This window comes from Rosa chinensis, chromosome 3 (assembly GCF_002994745.2).
Source record: "Rosa chinensis cultivar Old Blush chromosome 3, RchiOBHm-V2, whole genome shotgun sequence".
Taxonomy (NCBI): Eukaryota; Viridiplantae; Streptophyta; class Magnoliopsida; order Rosales; family Rosaceae; genus Rosa; species Rosa chinensis.
Window position 1 is genome coordinate 20,872,847 of NC_037090.1, and position 15,422 is coordinate 20,888,268.

Below are 15,422 nucleotides of genomic sequence, written 5' to 3' on the forward strand. Positions count from 1 at the left end.
GTAACTAATGTGTCATTACTATGTCATGTAGACTCATCTATATTCTTCACATTGTTGTACAAATACAACAATAATTGCAAAGCTTCCTAAACGGAAGTTATAATTTATCGCATATTTGCGAGTTGTCACTTTAATGGGACAATCCTCCCGCCATTAGGGAGAGCAATATCATTTATGAAAAACAACATGAATTGGTATGTAATATCTATCCACCATATCTCATTTTAATTTTGAGAAAAAAATCTCAATTCATTATCTTTTTAACCTAAAATTTGGTTTGGGCTCGCCACCTACCAATTGATTTTTAATCCAATATTTATAAACACATATTTGTGTGGTCAAATCTAATAGTCTTCCCGCCATTAGGTGGAGGAAAGACTAATGTAACGGCGTTAATTATGTGGAATAAATCCACTAAGTCCAATGTTTGAAGCTTCCTATAAGGAAAGATTATACAAGCCCTATAACACTCTTCATGAGGTTATACAAAGATCCACATTCTCTAATTAATTTGTCCTTGAGAGACAACAAATGCCCTAAAAGAGGCAGGGCTACCTGATATGAATAAGCTTATTATAGCTAATGCATGCATATATTTTGAATGTGTGATAGATCTCTAATTGATGATATCTCATCTGTAGTAGCTACTAAATATCATCAAGGGCTTGTATACTATACCACGTTTCATTTTGTCGACAAATTATACTATTGGCCAAATTGGAAAGAGGCAATTCCAATGAATTTGAATATTGTAAACGTGATGATATATTTGGACTTTATAACCCCTAAAATACAAGAGGGTGTTCATTCCGGTGAATTAAAATCACTATGACACAAGTCTCTTTATAGAGACATGGGCTTATCATTCTTCTCCAAGCGACAACTTTTCTATAAATACAGTGTTATATTGACGAGAGACTTATGGCATGTTATCTTGGCTAATATGAAGATCTTAAAGGAAAATGACTAAAAGCAAATCCTCAAATCCTATGTTTCATTATAAGCATATTGTTTAATCAAATCCTTGACCGCTTCATATTGCCAAAGGCAAGTCCATGAATGAATGAGCTTAAAGCTCACTCATGGAATCAAAAGTCTAAAGCTCATACATACTCATTCAATTATGGTTAAAGTGACTTATTGCCTCAATGAGTACTATGACAAGACTAAGAAAATCGAATTCAAATCATACTCATAATGTTGCAACATATTCTAACTTTCGCGAAGTTATGAATTTATCTAGAGCTCATATTGAGCCTATATGAAATTATCAATTACACAAATTGATATTTATAGCTAAGTATGTCATACTTAAATTTCAATGCTCGGATAAAGGTAAATATGTCAATTATTGTTCATTTATATTGTTATTCTTTAACTAATATATTTATCTATAATTTGAGCATATGAAATTGGTTCTACTCTTATCATGTCAGGTAAGATTCATTAAGAATATCATAGTTTTATTGGTAATGCCCTAACTTTTGCAGGAATTGCAATTCATGACGAGTCCCCTTTATGCAAAGCACACATGGTCTCACCTATGTAATCGACACACCATATCCAGTATACATGGTGCATGTATTTTGTTACATACATGATTGAAGCTTGCAACAATCATAAGGAGATTCTCATCAGGGGGAGCATTCAAAATATGCTACCTAGGACATATGCGTGTTGTACTCTTTTTCTCCTTCGACCAGGGTTATTTTTGTCCTATTGGATTTTTGTTACCTGGCAAGGTTTTTGACGAGGCAACATTAAGCGCGTCCAACACCATATCACAAATTGGTGAACATCCAAGGGGGAGTGTTGTAAATATTATATATATGTGGCTGTCCACTGTAAATACTCATTAGTTATGTCCTTATAATGTAAACATTACTCCTATATAAAGGGGTCTAATGAGAATGAAATACACACTTCTACCTCCTCCTTCATTTTGTTTCTCGATTCTATCTCTCTCTTATTCTCTAGTTTATAACAAAAAAAAACAATATTTTTTGGGGGTTTTTGGATTTAACAAAAATTAAAAGAAAAAGCAAAAGAGAGAGTTTGATTTTTGGTTTTTAGAAATCAAGATAAGAAGACGTTAGAACTTAGAAGCTCAATTATCCACCACCAATTACGCGCAAAATAAGTTATACATTCTAGTTTCAATTACTAAGGTTATGAGAAAGAAATCAACCAATAAATAAGTTAGAGCAGATCATGTCCCTTATTTTTATTTCCCTTAATTACTTAGCCTAGGTGAACGCACAATATCTAAGCCTATCAAACATGCAATCAAGGTATAGAACGTTATTCTATCAATAACACATATAGTGTCGACATGTTCAAAGCATTAAGCACACGTGGAAGTTTTATTGATTTCAGAGTTGCATCCTAGTGTTAATTGAACGCCTCTCTAGCATGCTCTTCTAATTGTTTGAAACTTAACTTTTATCCAAAATTTTTTACTACATGCAAACAAAGACAACAAGACGATTAGGTGAATTGTTTCTAAGTCCTAGCTCCAATTACATGCATAAATTAAGTTGGCCACCATAAAACATAAACATATAAAAGTTTTCCATAAATTGGAATCAACCAATCAATCTAAATTACCAAGTTTTCGAAAACTAGAATAGCATAACAAATAGTTTATCACATAATTGGGGCTTCAAACTTTTCCCCTAATTAACAAAAAGAATTTAGTTACACATTGTTTTGAAATCACAAATCAAACACATCAAAAATAAAAATGGAGAAAAGGAAAAGGAAGAAAAAGATGGTGGCGGAGGAATAAGAAAGAGAGATAGAAGAGAAGATGAAGGGTGTGGTGATGAATTGTGTTGTTGAGGCCTCTATTTATAGGAGACGTCATGCCTTGATTCCTTCTTCAACTTTGCTTGCAATTTACTTTCCTAATTGCTTGAGGTTTCCTTTGATTGGTGCATAAAATTGGAATTAAAGAAATTAATTCCAAGTAATCGTAATCAAGTCATAATCTTGTAGGTTTCTCCTAATGCCTTTCCTTGACGTTAATGGTGTCTTGAACCTTCCAAATTTGCACAGCATAGCTACCTTCCAAAACTCAGGGCATAACTTTCCCTAGTTGCAATAGGATCTAATTCTTCTCTTCAAGCTACGTTCATGGACTTGGGTTGACTTGTTGTCGCCACTTTTCTGGATGATTCTCGATTCCTCAATGTTCTATGACATCATGTGTTCTAGAATGATCAATTACTTTTGAGAAAAACCTTCAATAAGGTCACGGAAAAAGTCTCTCAAAATGAAATCCGGAAAGCTGTTAGATTCTGACTTCTAGGGAAGCCTACTTTGGGTAAGGTTTCCTGCTATATCTTTGATGTTTCTGACCAGCTCTTGGCTTCTAATGTATCACAATATTTTGTCTTCAAGTATTTCCAGCCCATACTGCATGAGTTCCCTTGAAAGGTTACAAGAAAAGCTCTCCAAAACTCAATCCGAGAAGCTGATTTTGGACTTTCAATTTTTAGCTTTGCAGAAACTTTTCTGCACAATAAATTCCGAGAACTTCTTTTGTAATATATGACCAAAGGAGTGATCAAACCTCGTCCTTTGCATCTTTACTCATGTTTGATGCCTTTATTTCTCCATTAAAGCTCCATTTTCTCTCGAATTGATTCACAAAGTACTTAAGAAAATAACAAAGTTAAAATAAACTTTTTAAGGAATAGCTAAATAAAATGTAAAGGATTTAACACTAACACTATAATCGTTGCATTTTATGCCCTTATAAATGATGTACTTTTATATCTGTAATTTAAAAAAAAAAAAAAAAAAAGTAGGTAAAATCGGTCTTTTCCAGCACCAGCTCGGCTCGAGCCGACACTGTTACTAAGCCGATGAACAAACATCACCAACTTCTATATATTGTATAATAACTAGTAACAGAGATGTGAAGCTGAATCAGATCAATGGATTATAGTTTCAATAAGATAGAAGTTCACCAAAAGGACTTCGAATAATGGGCTTGGGATTTATTAAAATTCCCCATAAAATCACAAGGAACCTCTTCCATTTTCCATATTGTATGGAAGTTAAATGAGTCATTATGTGCTTATTGTTCTTGACTGGAATGATTAATTTGCTAAATTCTTGTACAAATGGGTCAACATGCCCACTATCTATCTGCAAAATATTTCCAACAAAAGGATTCAGATTACAAACCAAAAATGAGTGACAGGCAAAGATTCAGAATGAGAATGAAGAAATTCTCTGGACAAAAAAAAAATGTATCGTACCTAGGCAACACGAATATCTGTTGAGGGAACAACCTCGCCGCCTCTCGCTTTCTGTCAGCCCACCAATTTCTCCCAGCCTGCCTTTCTTTGTGTGAGGCAAATAACTCTCCCAGCCTCTACCTATTTCTTTCCATCACTTAGTATGCTCTCAAGTCTCAACAACTAAATCAGACGGATAGATACGGTGGCAAGCAAGAAGCAGGCCAGATAGTGCCATACAGACAGCATAGCAGAAAGGGGCAAAAGCGTAAAACGCCATAAAAAGACGGAGGCCAAAACAGTAAGGACAATGTTCTTAAGGACTACTGCTTACAAGGGAGATAGAGATTTAGAGTAGAGAATAGTATTGATGTAACTGCTGGTATTGTTTTTTAACTTGCTTTGAACAACCAAATTTTTCACAAACTGAATTTTACTCTTAAGTTATTAATCGAAATATTAATAAAGGAGTTCATATGTTAAAAATTGATTCCATGGCTCATTATACGATGATTCTTGAACAAACCAGCCTTGTTATTTGTGTTTGTTCTGTAGCCTTCAATGTCTCTGTTATGCAGTATACAACTGTTTAGGATAACATGAACCCACTAATATTATATGCTAGTGCAGCTGACATTAGAGAGCCATTTGTTTACGGATGATCTAATCTTATCAAGCACTGTTAGGATAATCACATCATCTGTATCATACTTGATCTCAGTCTCTCATGCTTTAGAGTATCATCTTTTTCCGGTAATTTTTTAGACGGATTCTCTTCTACTTGTTAGAGCTACCAAGCAAAGCGTCATTCCCCATACTTCATCTTTGGAAAGTGTGTATGATGACATTACTAACAGATTATATGTTCTTATTTTACTCATACTTATCGTCAAGCGAATTTTGTGGCTCATGTTTTAGCTAATCATGCTCGATCTTTTTCTCAGGAGGCTTTTTAGGAGTCTATTCCCCGTCCTTTTATTTGGGATGTAATTGAAAAGGAGGTCACTCCTATTTAATAGGGCTGGCCTAAGGGTCGGTTCTGTAGTTTCCAGTACTAAACCCGAAACCGAAACAGACTATTGCTTATCGGTTCGGGTTTGCTGTTTTTGGGATCAAGAACCGAGGTAAAACCGAACCGACTATGTTCGGGTCGGTTTTCGGTTCTTATTTCGGTTCTTCAGTTCTTTGGTTCCTCGGTTCCTATGTTAACCAAACTGTCAGTTTGGCATGAAATGCTACTTTCCAGCCATTTTTAGTTTCCTGTTTCCTGTTTTCCAGACATACACTCAACATTGCACAATGCCACAATCTATTCACTCATTCATACTCAACATTATCTACATATTCAACAATCAACAATTCAACATCATAATTGCAAATCAACAATTTCCAACAATTCTCAAACTATCAAAGCATGAAACTCATGAAAGCAACTAACTGTCAAACAACAGTTCAATAGAACCAAGTAACAAACTGCAAAACTGTAGAACAGTGCAAAGCTGCAAGTATGCAACAATATACAATTATACATATTCCAGCAAACTGCAGCAAATAAAAATAAGCAATATATTGTCCATAGTCCATCCAGAACAATGCAGTTGCATCAATTTGCAGTAAACTAAAATGAATTGAAAGTCTCAAACGGAAACAAATAACTTAAAATTAAAACATTTCATCAAAGTGCACAACTTCAAACAAATTTCCAGCATGGCTTCCTCAATGCAACAAGGCTTCCATCAATATTAAATCTGCATACATAATTTGAAGCTGCAATCAATGATATTAGGATAGTTAAAAAAATTGAACTTCAAATGAAGCAAAAATGTTCAGACCTTTGCGGCCTTGATTGTTATGTTCACATACGCCAGCAGTATCTGAGATCATGTCAAAGAAAAATGATAGTGAAAAGGTATGGTTTTCAAGCAATATATGATAATCAGCTCGAACAGATTATTAAAATAAAAGAGTTTCTGATATATTGTACGTACATTGAATCCAAAACAGAAATAAATAACCTTTTTCTTGTCAAAACCAGTAAGAAGAACAACTATATAAGGATAAATAATAATATAACTCACCATTGATTATTGAAATCTTCTCTGTAAGCTTGCCTCATACATGGCAGTTCTAAATTTTAATATCATTCAAGTACTGGAAGTATATCTCCAACTCCAAGGCAATAAGCAAGAAGCAATTTGTAAGAAAAATCCAAACAGTTGTTAAAAGTATGAACTATGTTAACAGTTACAAAAAAAATGGCAGAACCAATGAAGTTGAGGTCTGCCGCTGGGAACAACAGTCATCTTGTTAAAATCATATTAAACCATCTTTACTTAGTTTTCTATTATAGACAAAACTGACTCAAGCTAAACACCAAACTTGACCCAAAAACCAAACAAGTTAAACAACAAACATAATAACATATTGAAACCATTGAACAAGAAAGAAACTGAAACATCTAGTTTTCAATAGCCTGGAAAATGGTCACAATTGTACCAATACCCAGACATCACCTACGGGAAAGATGCTTAAATAATAAAATAATTATACAAAGACCTCAAATACAATATAATTACTCTGGTCCCCTATCTCCATAACGTGTAAATCGACACTTCGTATGAACGAAAGCTATTCTTTAATTTTGGTCTCAGATGTGCAGTGTAATGAGCTATGTACGTGAGACTGTGAGAGCATAAGCGTTCTAAATTCTCATCCTACATCATCATATCTGCATTCTAGTCTTATAAATCAAATATAATCACAACAACACACATAAGTTCTGATTGGTGAGCTATTATGCATGTGATGCACCCTTGAAGCAGCAGAGCTTACCTCAGTCAACAACAGATCCAATCGACAGAATAACAGTGTATTATTTAACAATAATCCAAGCAGTTCTAAATGCAGAAATGGAATACTAAAGACATGCATATTGATCAATCAACAATATTCATGGACTTTGGAGCTTACCAGTTTCAATCGAAGTGCTCACTGGAAGAAATTGCAGGCTGAAGTCACTAAATTACACTCAGTCACTCACTGCAGGACAAGATTCAAATGAAGAGGAAAAAGTGGTCAGATTTCACGGGCAAAATGAAATTGCAGAGCGATGAGAGTAAAGCGAGAAAAATTAAAGCTTAAAGCCTTACATTGAGCCATGGCCCATGGCCAACACAAATCGAAGACGGATCATTAACCAAATCCCAAACGGGTTTGCATCAACCAAATCGCAGATGGCCAACACAAATCGAAGACACGATGTTTCTGGGTTCCAGACTTTGAGGGAGGTCGTCTCCCTCGTCTGGGTTTTGATCATAGGATTGCTGAATTAGGGCTTCTCCATTTCTGTTTCTAGGATGGAGACTGAGAGAGTGGGAGTTTGAAGGAAGAGTCGAAGAGATAACGTTTTAGGGTTTTGATCGAATGGATAGGAGATTGTGAGATAAGATGGAAGGCTCTGATCGCATTTGGAAGGCTAACTGAGCGCCTAATCACATGAGAAAGGGTGTATTTTACAAAAATAAGCTCAACACTATTGTCCACTTATACACTGACATCTGTATTTCGGTTCCAAGGAGGTTTTAAAAACAAGGACTGGAACCGAACCGAGAAGATGTTGCCAAGAACCGAACCGAAAAAAATGTGTATACATATGTCGCAGAACCGAACCGAACCGAGACTTTCGGTGCTGTTCGGTACGGTTCCTCCAATTTTTCGGTTCTAAATCTCAGCCCTACTATTTAATAAAGCATTGACAGTTTGTTTAAAAAAAAAAAGAGTTACAATAAATAATTTTTTGTAAGTTGAAATTTATGTCACTAAACAAAATGATATTGAATAATAGATTTTATATCTATTTAATTAGTTCTTTTTTATTAAAGAAAAGTTAAAGAAAAGAAGAAAAAGAAACTAAAAATGGATAAAAGAGAGAAGAAGGAGACGACAGATGTGGAGAGGGATAATACTAGGCTAACTAACTATATATGGATCAGCCAAGTAAAGAAATGAAGGAAAAAGCGAAAGGGAGTTTGGAGCTTGGGGGCGGTATATGGACAAATTATATAGAAAAGAGAATCCACACAATTTTGATCCCAAATGTTATTATTATATTGAGAAAATATGTAACGTGCCATTTGTCCTGCTCACTAGCACTCCCGGACTTCCCCTTGTATCATGGAATAATTTATTTATGGCCGGCCTAGCTTGACATCATCCCAACGCATTGCGCCAGATACATCTAATCAGATAATGATGTTTTGTTTTATATACGACTAACGATGTGGGCCGGCATTTAATGGAATAGTGATGTGGGCCGGCATTTGATGGAATTGTTTTGTTTTATATATGACTAACGATGTGGGTCGGCATTTAATGGACTAGTAGTCGAAGATGTCTTAGGTACTCCGAGAGGACTAATAAATTACAAATTGAGTCTCTGTTAAAGAAGAAAAATTTTGGAGCACCACCCACTCTCTCCACTTTAAGAGAACCAAATACTCATCCATCTATCTCTCTCTCTCTCAGAGCAGGAGCAATGTCAGTCTCCTCGGTAGTTTCAGCTATCACAAGAAGGTTTGTAGCCTCTCTCTCTCTCTCTCTCTCTCTCTCTCTTTCTCTATGTTTCTGTTTAGAGGAAGGTCATATTATGGACACGGATCCTCTCCTGATCTCTTTTTTTTTTCTAAGCTCCTTAAGCTTTTAACTACAATACACCACGTGTACAGATCTAGATCTAATGGTTTAAATTGCTTAAATTCGCATTCCCAAGTTCCCTTTACTCTTCTTCTGCGTTCTGCCTCATCAGTTCCCTTACCACTCACCCTTCTCTATCAGATTTTACATGAAATAGTAAATCCTGAAATCTAGAACAACCTGCTTCTAAAGGCAGCAAGTGTTTATAGAAGAAAAATAGCAGCGCTAAAGATAAAGCTGCAATCTTGACAAAGCTCCACCTATAAAATCTAGAAACTTTGCCAAATTTCATCATGGGTCACTTTAAAATCCTCTGCCATTGTTGAATACCCAACAATTACAGATTGGGCAAGTCGAAAACGTCCACATAATTTCATTAACGAAACAGAGGAAGATGAAAGAAGCCTGCGGGCCCAAAAGCTCATGGGCGCCCGCTCGGCCCACAACAAACCCTATCTCGGCCCTGTCTATTGGGCATGAGGCAGGGTTAGGGTGGAGAGTTTAAAGCCCAGGCCCGACCCATTAAATCATGCACGGCCTGGTCTTATAACCTTAGCTCGAAAGTCCATTAAATTCAAGTATTAATATTTTTTAATGTAGTTATATTGAACTAATTATTGCATTAGGCCATATTTTCTTTTGATTTTGTATTTCATTTTGTTCGATCATTAACATATTATAATTTTTCATAGCTTTTTGTATTTTTTTTAACAAAAGAACATGACATATCAATATAATGGGTGTGGCCCACCCAAAAAGTTCGGCCCGGCCCAGCCAAGCCCGAAAAAGCCTGTAAGGCCCTAGGCCTTGATTTTTAAGAAAAGTCCTGCCCTACCTGGCCCAAAAAATAGAAAAAATATGTTGTGGCCCTGCTCGAGCACATTGATTTTGGACAGGGCCGCCCTTGCCCTGCCCATTGACTACCCCTAAGTCAAAGCTTAAGATTGACCTTCTAGTTTTTGAGCTTCATCAACTCATGATAAGAGTTGTAGAGTAACTTCTAAAAAACAAAAAAATTGCTTGCTATGGTCGAAATCTAAAGTAAAAGTTATTTTTTTAGTCAGACGTCTATATTATTCTCGACCCCCCCCCCCCCAAATTACAAATCCTGATTCTGCCACAATGTTGCATATATTGTTCTTTAACGTAGATTATGTGATTGTGATGTTTCCTGGTGTCACGCCCCTGATTTTACACACATGAAAATCGATATATATAATCTCATAATTATACATGCGTGAATGTTCAGTCATCAATACAAATACCTGGAACATCTTTCCTTATAACGAGTAAATACTGATGCCCTGAAACCATCCGAGTTAATATACACTCGCTCTATAGAGTTATATATTACACAAATTTACGAATTAAATTGTCATCACAAAATAAAGCGTAAATGCTCCTCAGAGCTTACTACATAGCGGAAGTCATAACAATGGCAAAGCCAACAAAATTTGCTTCCTAACCGTTCAGCTGCCTGTAGCTACCTCAGCTTCAGCCACGATTTTCCTGACCTGCAGGATTAACCCCTACACCAAAAGAATGGTGCACCGGGTTTCCACACAACAAAACCCGGTAAGCTTATGAAAGCTCGTATGAGTAACTCATGAACATCAATTAACAACTCACACACATCAGCTAAAGGAAACCATGCAACCATGATTCCTTCTAACACTCCAAAACCTTTCCATCTAAAGGGAAACATAAATCACCGCTGTGACAATGTTCTATTTGCTAACTTAACCATCAAGAAGTAATTCAAGTCTCATCTAGACAATAAAAGAAGAATACTCAAGGAATTCTCCTTTAACTACATACTTATGAGTCTCCAGCAACCTCGACTGTTACTCCCATAATCTATAATGGCAGACAGACTGTCGCCCTATTGAAATCGTAACCACTCGTCCGACTACGGACGTGATTACTTATTTCCTGCCTTGGTCACCATCTGTGACCTGTCACCATCTGTGACATGTGGTTTCAGACCCCGTCTGGTCTCAAAATCAACATTTAGGTCACCATCTGTGCTCTATCACCATCTGTGCTCTGTCACCATCTGTGATACATGATCTTCAGACCCCGTCTGGTCATGAAATCAAACGTCAAGGTCACCGTCTGCAACCTATCACCATCTGTGATATGAAATCTTCTTAGACCCTATCTGGTCTTAAAGCTAAACGTTAAATAAGTCGCAACCGACCTAAAAACGTTACAACATCAAGCTTCGGCTTTCCTAACCCCTGCTCACCATCTGTGACTCTTGGTACAAGGACCAATATATTTAAAATGAGTCACGCTTGACTCAAAAATGTAACATCAAGCTCAATACTTTTCAAACAATAGAAAACATCTTTTTCCACAATATTGTTCCCTGAAAAGTCACATTCATCAATAATATGAACATCATCATGCATATTATTATTCATCACAATCATCCACAAGGATATATATACTTCACGTAAATATATATATATACGTAGACATTCGCTCAGAAATGCCTACTAATACCAACTATAGTTTGCAGTTAAATAATTAACGCCAAAACGATAATGGTAATTCTGTTCATAAAGAACCTTGTGAGATTACTCACCTCGAACTCCTGCTGCGTCTTCAACAAAACACAAAGCCGCCAATTCACAAATAATCGTCCACTGTACTTCGTCAAGTACCTATTCACATACGTTTCCAATTTAGTGACGATTAACATTTGATTTAAGTTCGAAACCCTCTGTTTTGAACTAAAACCCTCAAAGTGGCTCCAATCGAGGCAAAACCACATCCGAGACCTCCCAAAGTCTCCGAAATACGTCCACGATCGGAGGCTCGAATCCTCACGGATCGAATAAATCGATCGGTATGAAACTGTAAAAATCATAACAATTTCATACGAACTCCAAAATTTGCATATTATATATCGAAACGCTCGTATCAACGACTAGAACATATATAATACCACCAACAGTCCCATATATGGCCGGAACACTGCCGGAACGCCGCCACAGTTTGTGGCGCACCGCCGTCGGCCAAAACTCAATATTTCACAAAACTCCCAACATCAAAAAGCTTCATCTAAGCATGCTTGTGAACTTTCATAACTGGATCGAAGTCAGAAAACAAGCTTAAGGGATCGAAAACTACCTCACAAGCTTTGAACAGTAATCCCAACTGAGTTGAACCGATTTCCACGTAAATCGATCGAAACAAACACCATAGATCGATCAGGAAGCCTATTCTGAACTCAACCAAGGAAGCATGAAGCTATGAAGTCGCCGGATTTGTGTTTTCCGGCCGGGTCCGAAAACTCTAACTGTACAGCCTTGCAGCGCCGCACACGGTGGATCTCGTCGCTAGAGAACACCACAGGGATGACCGGACGGAGGAGGCGAACCAGCTGATCAAGTTTCACGGCCGGAGACCGCCGCAGTTCGCCGGAAAAGCCGGGTCGGGTCACCGGGTTCTGGTCGGGTCAGTCGAAAATCTTTGATACTGAAGGTATCGACCGAGAGAGAAAAGGGAGAGAAAAAAAACTTCCAGAAAAGGAAAGTGGGAATTATGAAAATAATTTCTGATTTTCCATATTTATACTAAAACGGAAACTTCTTCCGCTAGCCATAACTTTCTCATACGAACTCCGATTGACGCGTTCCGCATGTCCACGAACTCGTATCGATGCGCTCTACAACTTTCGTGAAGGAAGTTTTCCGAGAATCTCAACATATAAAAAGTCAAACTTCACACGACCCCCTAAACTATGAAATTCGAATAATTATACGTACAAAAACTATTCCACTTCACATACAACCTACGAATAAAGCACAATAACAATTATTCATACAACTGGTCCATTATTAATTACTAAAATTAAATAACAGAAAACCAGGTCATCACACCTGGACTTGTCACTTGTTGCCTTAGTCCTGTTTTATTTTCTTTAATATGTAGATGGGTTTGTCGGCCAAAGTTAAAATCTACAACGAAGATAATATTAAAAGATTAAAATTTCTTAAAAACCAATTTAATTATAAAAAAACAATTATTACAATTTTTTCTCACTTTATTCGGTTACTTGCAGAGAGTTTCGCCATATGCAATATTATGCATAGCATGTGAGAGGTTGCTAGTTTATATATAAAATAGAGGGACAAAACGTACTCCTAAAAGTTTTTGGTGCTTATTTGATTTTGCACGTAGCGTTAGTAAACAACTAATATCCCTTAAGCTTTTATCTTCTAATATGAAAAATCTTCTAATATAAAAATGTGATTTCAAGCCTTCCTAGTCATGTAATTGTTTTTTATTGCTTTGTTTGCAATTGAATATAGGCTAGAAGGAAAGGTGGCACTGATAACAGGAGGAGCTAGCGGCATAGGCGAATGCACAGCCAAAACCTTTGTCAATCATGGAGCCAAAGTTGTCATTGCCGACGTCCAAGACGAGCTAGCCCATTCAGTCGTCGAATCCATAGGCTCGGAAAACTGCACCTTTGTCCATTGCGATGTCAGAGACGAAGATCAAATAAAAAATGCTGTAGAAAAAGCGGTTGCCACATACGGGAAACTAGACATCATGTTCAACAATGCAGGCATAGCTGACGAGAACAAGGCACGAATTATCGACAATACTAAGGACGATTTCGAGCGTGTGCTTGGTATCAACGTCACTGGCGTTTTCCTTGGCATAAAGCATGCTTCACAGCCCATGATTCGGGCTCGAACTGGCAGCATAATATCGACAGCTAGTGTGAGCTCCTATATTGGTGGTGCGGCATCACACGCTTATGCGTGTTCGAAGCACGCAGTCAATGGCTTGACCAAGAATGCAGCCGTTGAGCTTGGCCAATTTGGGATTAGAGTGAATTGCTTGTCACCCTATGCGCTTGTGACGCCTCTGGCTACGAAATTTGTTGGCCTTGATGATGAGGGATTTGAGAATATGATGAGCTCTTTGGCTAATTTGAAGGGTGTGACACTTAAGGCACAAGATGTGGCAAATGCTGCTCTTTATTTGGCTAGTGATGAGGCCAGGTACATAAGTGGGCATAATCTTCTAATAGATGGAGGATTTAGCATAGTGAATCCATCATTTAGCAACATGTTTCAGTACCCAGAAGAAGAGCAGTGATGGATGATGCTGTGGGTGCTTCAAATTTTTACACCCTTTCGTTAATTATTGTTATTTTTTTTTTCTTTTATATGGTTGACATGCATCCTAGAAATAATGTCAAGTTGCAAAATGCTTTGAGAAAGAGCAGATGCACGTATAGAACCTTTCAGCAACTCTTTTTCCCTATCCCAATTGTGCCATTGGCCTGTGTTGTACTATTCTAGTCTTGCATTATTCTTTTATACAATATTTTAAGAGTTTCATACTATCCTCGAAGTTTGTAGCTTTTCGTAGAAGCGAAAATTAATTGTTATTGTAACTATAAATGTTTATTGTGGTGGTGAAAGTGGTGGTGGTGATAAATGTTTATTGCTATAATGACTCACTCCTCCGAGGCGTTATAGAAAAAGTTATTAGTCAAGTAAATCATACGGTTAACTGTTTGCAACTCAAAGATAAGTATAACTAATTGTGAACTAATAAAAAAAGATCTGTTTTACAGCACAAAGATGACAAAAAATACATATTATAAAGGGTTTTTGTCCATTTACCTCATTTTTAGAAATTTTTTTCCCGCTGGTCTTATTAAGTTTTTTTTTAATTCCCTCTTACCCAAAACACTTTAAAGGAAGTCTTCCCTAATATCCCATTAAGATTTTTTTTTTTTTTAAATTTTAATACCATTTTACCCTCACCCTTTTGTTCCTTATAGAGAGAGAGAGAGAGAGAGAGAGAGAGAGAGAGAGAGAGAATGGAAGAGAGAGACCATAGGAGACTTCGCCAGAGCTCGTCACTGGTCGCCGGATTCCGACCAACTTTCGCCGGATTCCTGTCGCTGACCGCCGCCACCAGATTTTTTCTGAAAACCTCTATTGCCCCCAATAAACGTCTATTGCCCTTAATAAAAGGGCAATAAGCGTCTATTGCACCCCAATAGAACTTTCGGTCGCCAGAGTATGAACTAATCTTCTTAAAATTAGACAAATAAAACTTTGATTAAAGAAAATAAACGAGAAAATTACACCAATTCAAAACGTCTATTACCTCCCAATAGATGCTTTAACAGACTTCTATTGCCCCAATAGAACCTTTTTTTTTTTCTTTTTTTCTTTCTTTCTGGGCACTCTGCCCCATTTTACCCAAAAAAAAAAAAACAGAGAAATTGATTTGGGCACCCAGCCATGTCCTCTTCTCCATTCATGTTGCTGTCGAACTCGGACCCTCGAACCCGGCAGTAGGAGTCGACTTTTTCTTCTTTCTATTTGCTGCTCAAGACACCTCCACAACGTCGCTTGACTCATACCCGGAGGTTCTGGCCAAGGTCCGGGAACTGAGCACAGCGGACAAGCTGGCGCGGATGAGGTACACGCACGCGGTGGT

At 37.1% G+C, this 15,422-nt stretch overlaps 1 protein-coding gene across 1 annotated transcript; it reads left to right on the forward strand.

Annotated features, from left to right (window-relative positions):
- Nucleotides 1-8,650: 8,650 nt before the first annotated feature.
- LOC112195387 (secoisolariciresinol dehydrogenase) lies at nucleotides 8,651-14,305 on the forward strand. The gene is made up of 2 exons (XM_024335809.2): nucleotides 8,651-8,819; nucleotides 13,262-14,305. Exons 1-2 carry the CDS (start codon nucleotides 8,782-8,784, stop codon nucleotides 14,058-14,060), a joined length of 837 nt encoding a protein of 278 aa, XP_024191577.1. The 5' UTR covers nucleotides 8,651-8,781; the 3' UTR covers nucleotides 14,061-14,305.
- The last annotated feature ends 1,117 nt before the right edge of the window (nucleotides 14,306-15,422 follow it).

Excerpts from the sequence above, each read along its gene's own strand:
- LOC112195387 (XM_024335809.2), top strand. The coding sequence starts at position 8,782 with ATGTCAGTCTCCTCGGTAGTTTCAGCTATCACAAGAAG. Across the intron at positions 8,820-13,261 it reads GTTTCAGCTATCACAAGAAG|GCTAGAAGGAAAGGTGGCAC; the intron begins GTTTGTAGCCTC and ends AATTGAATATAG.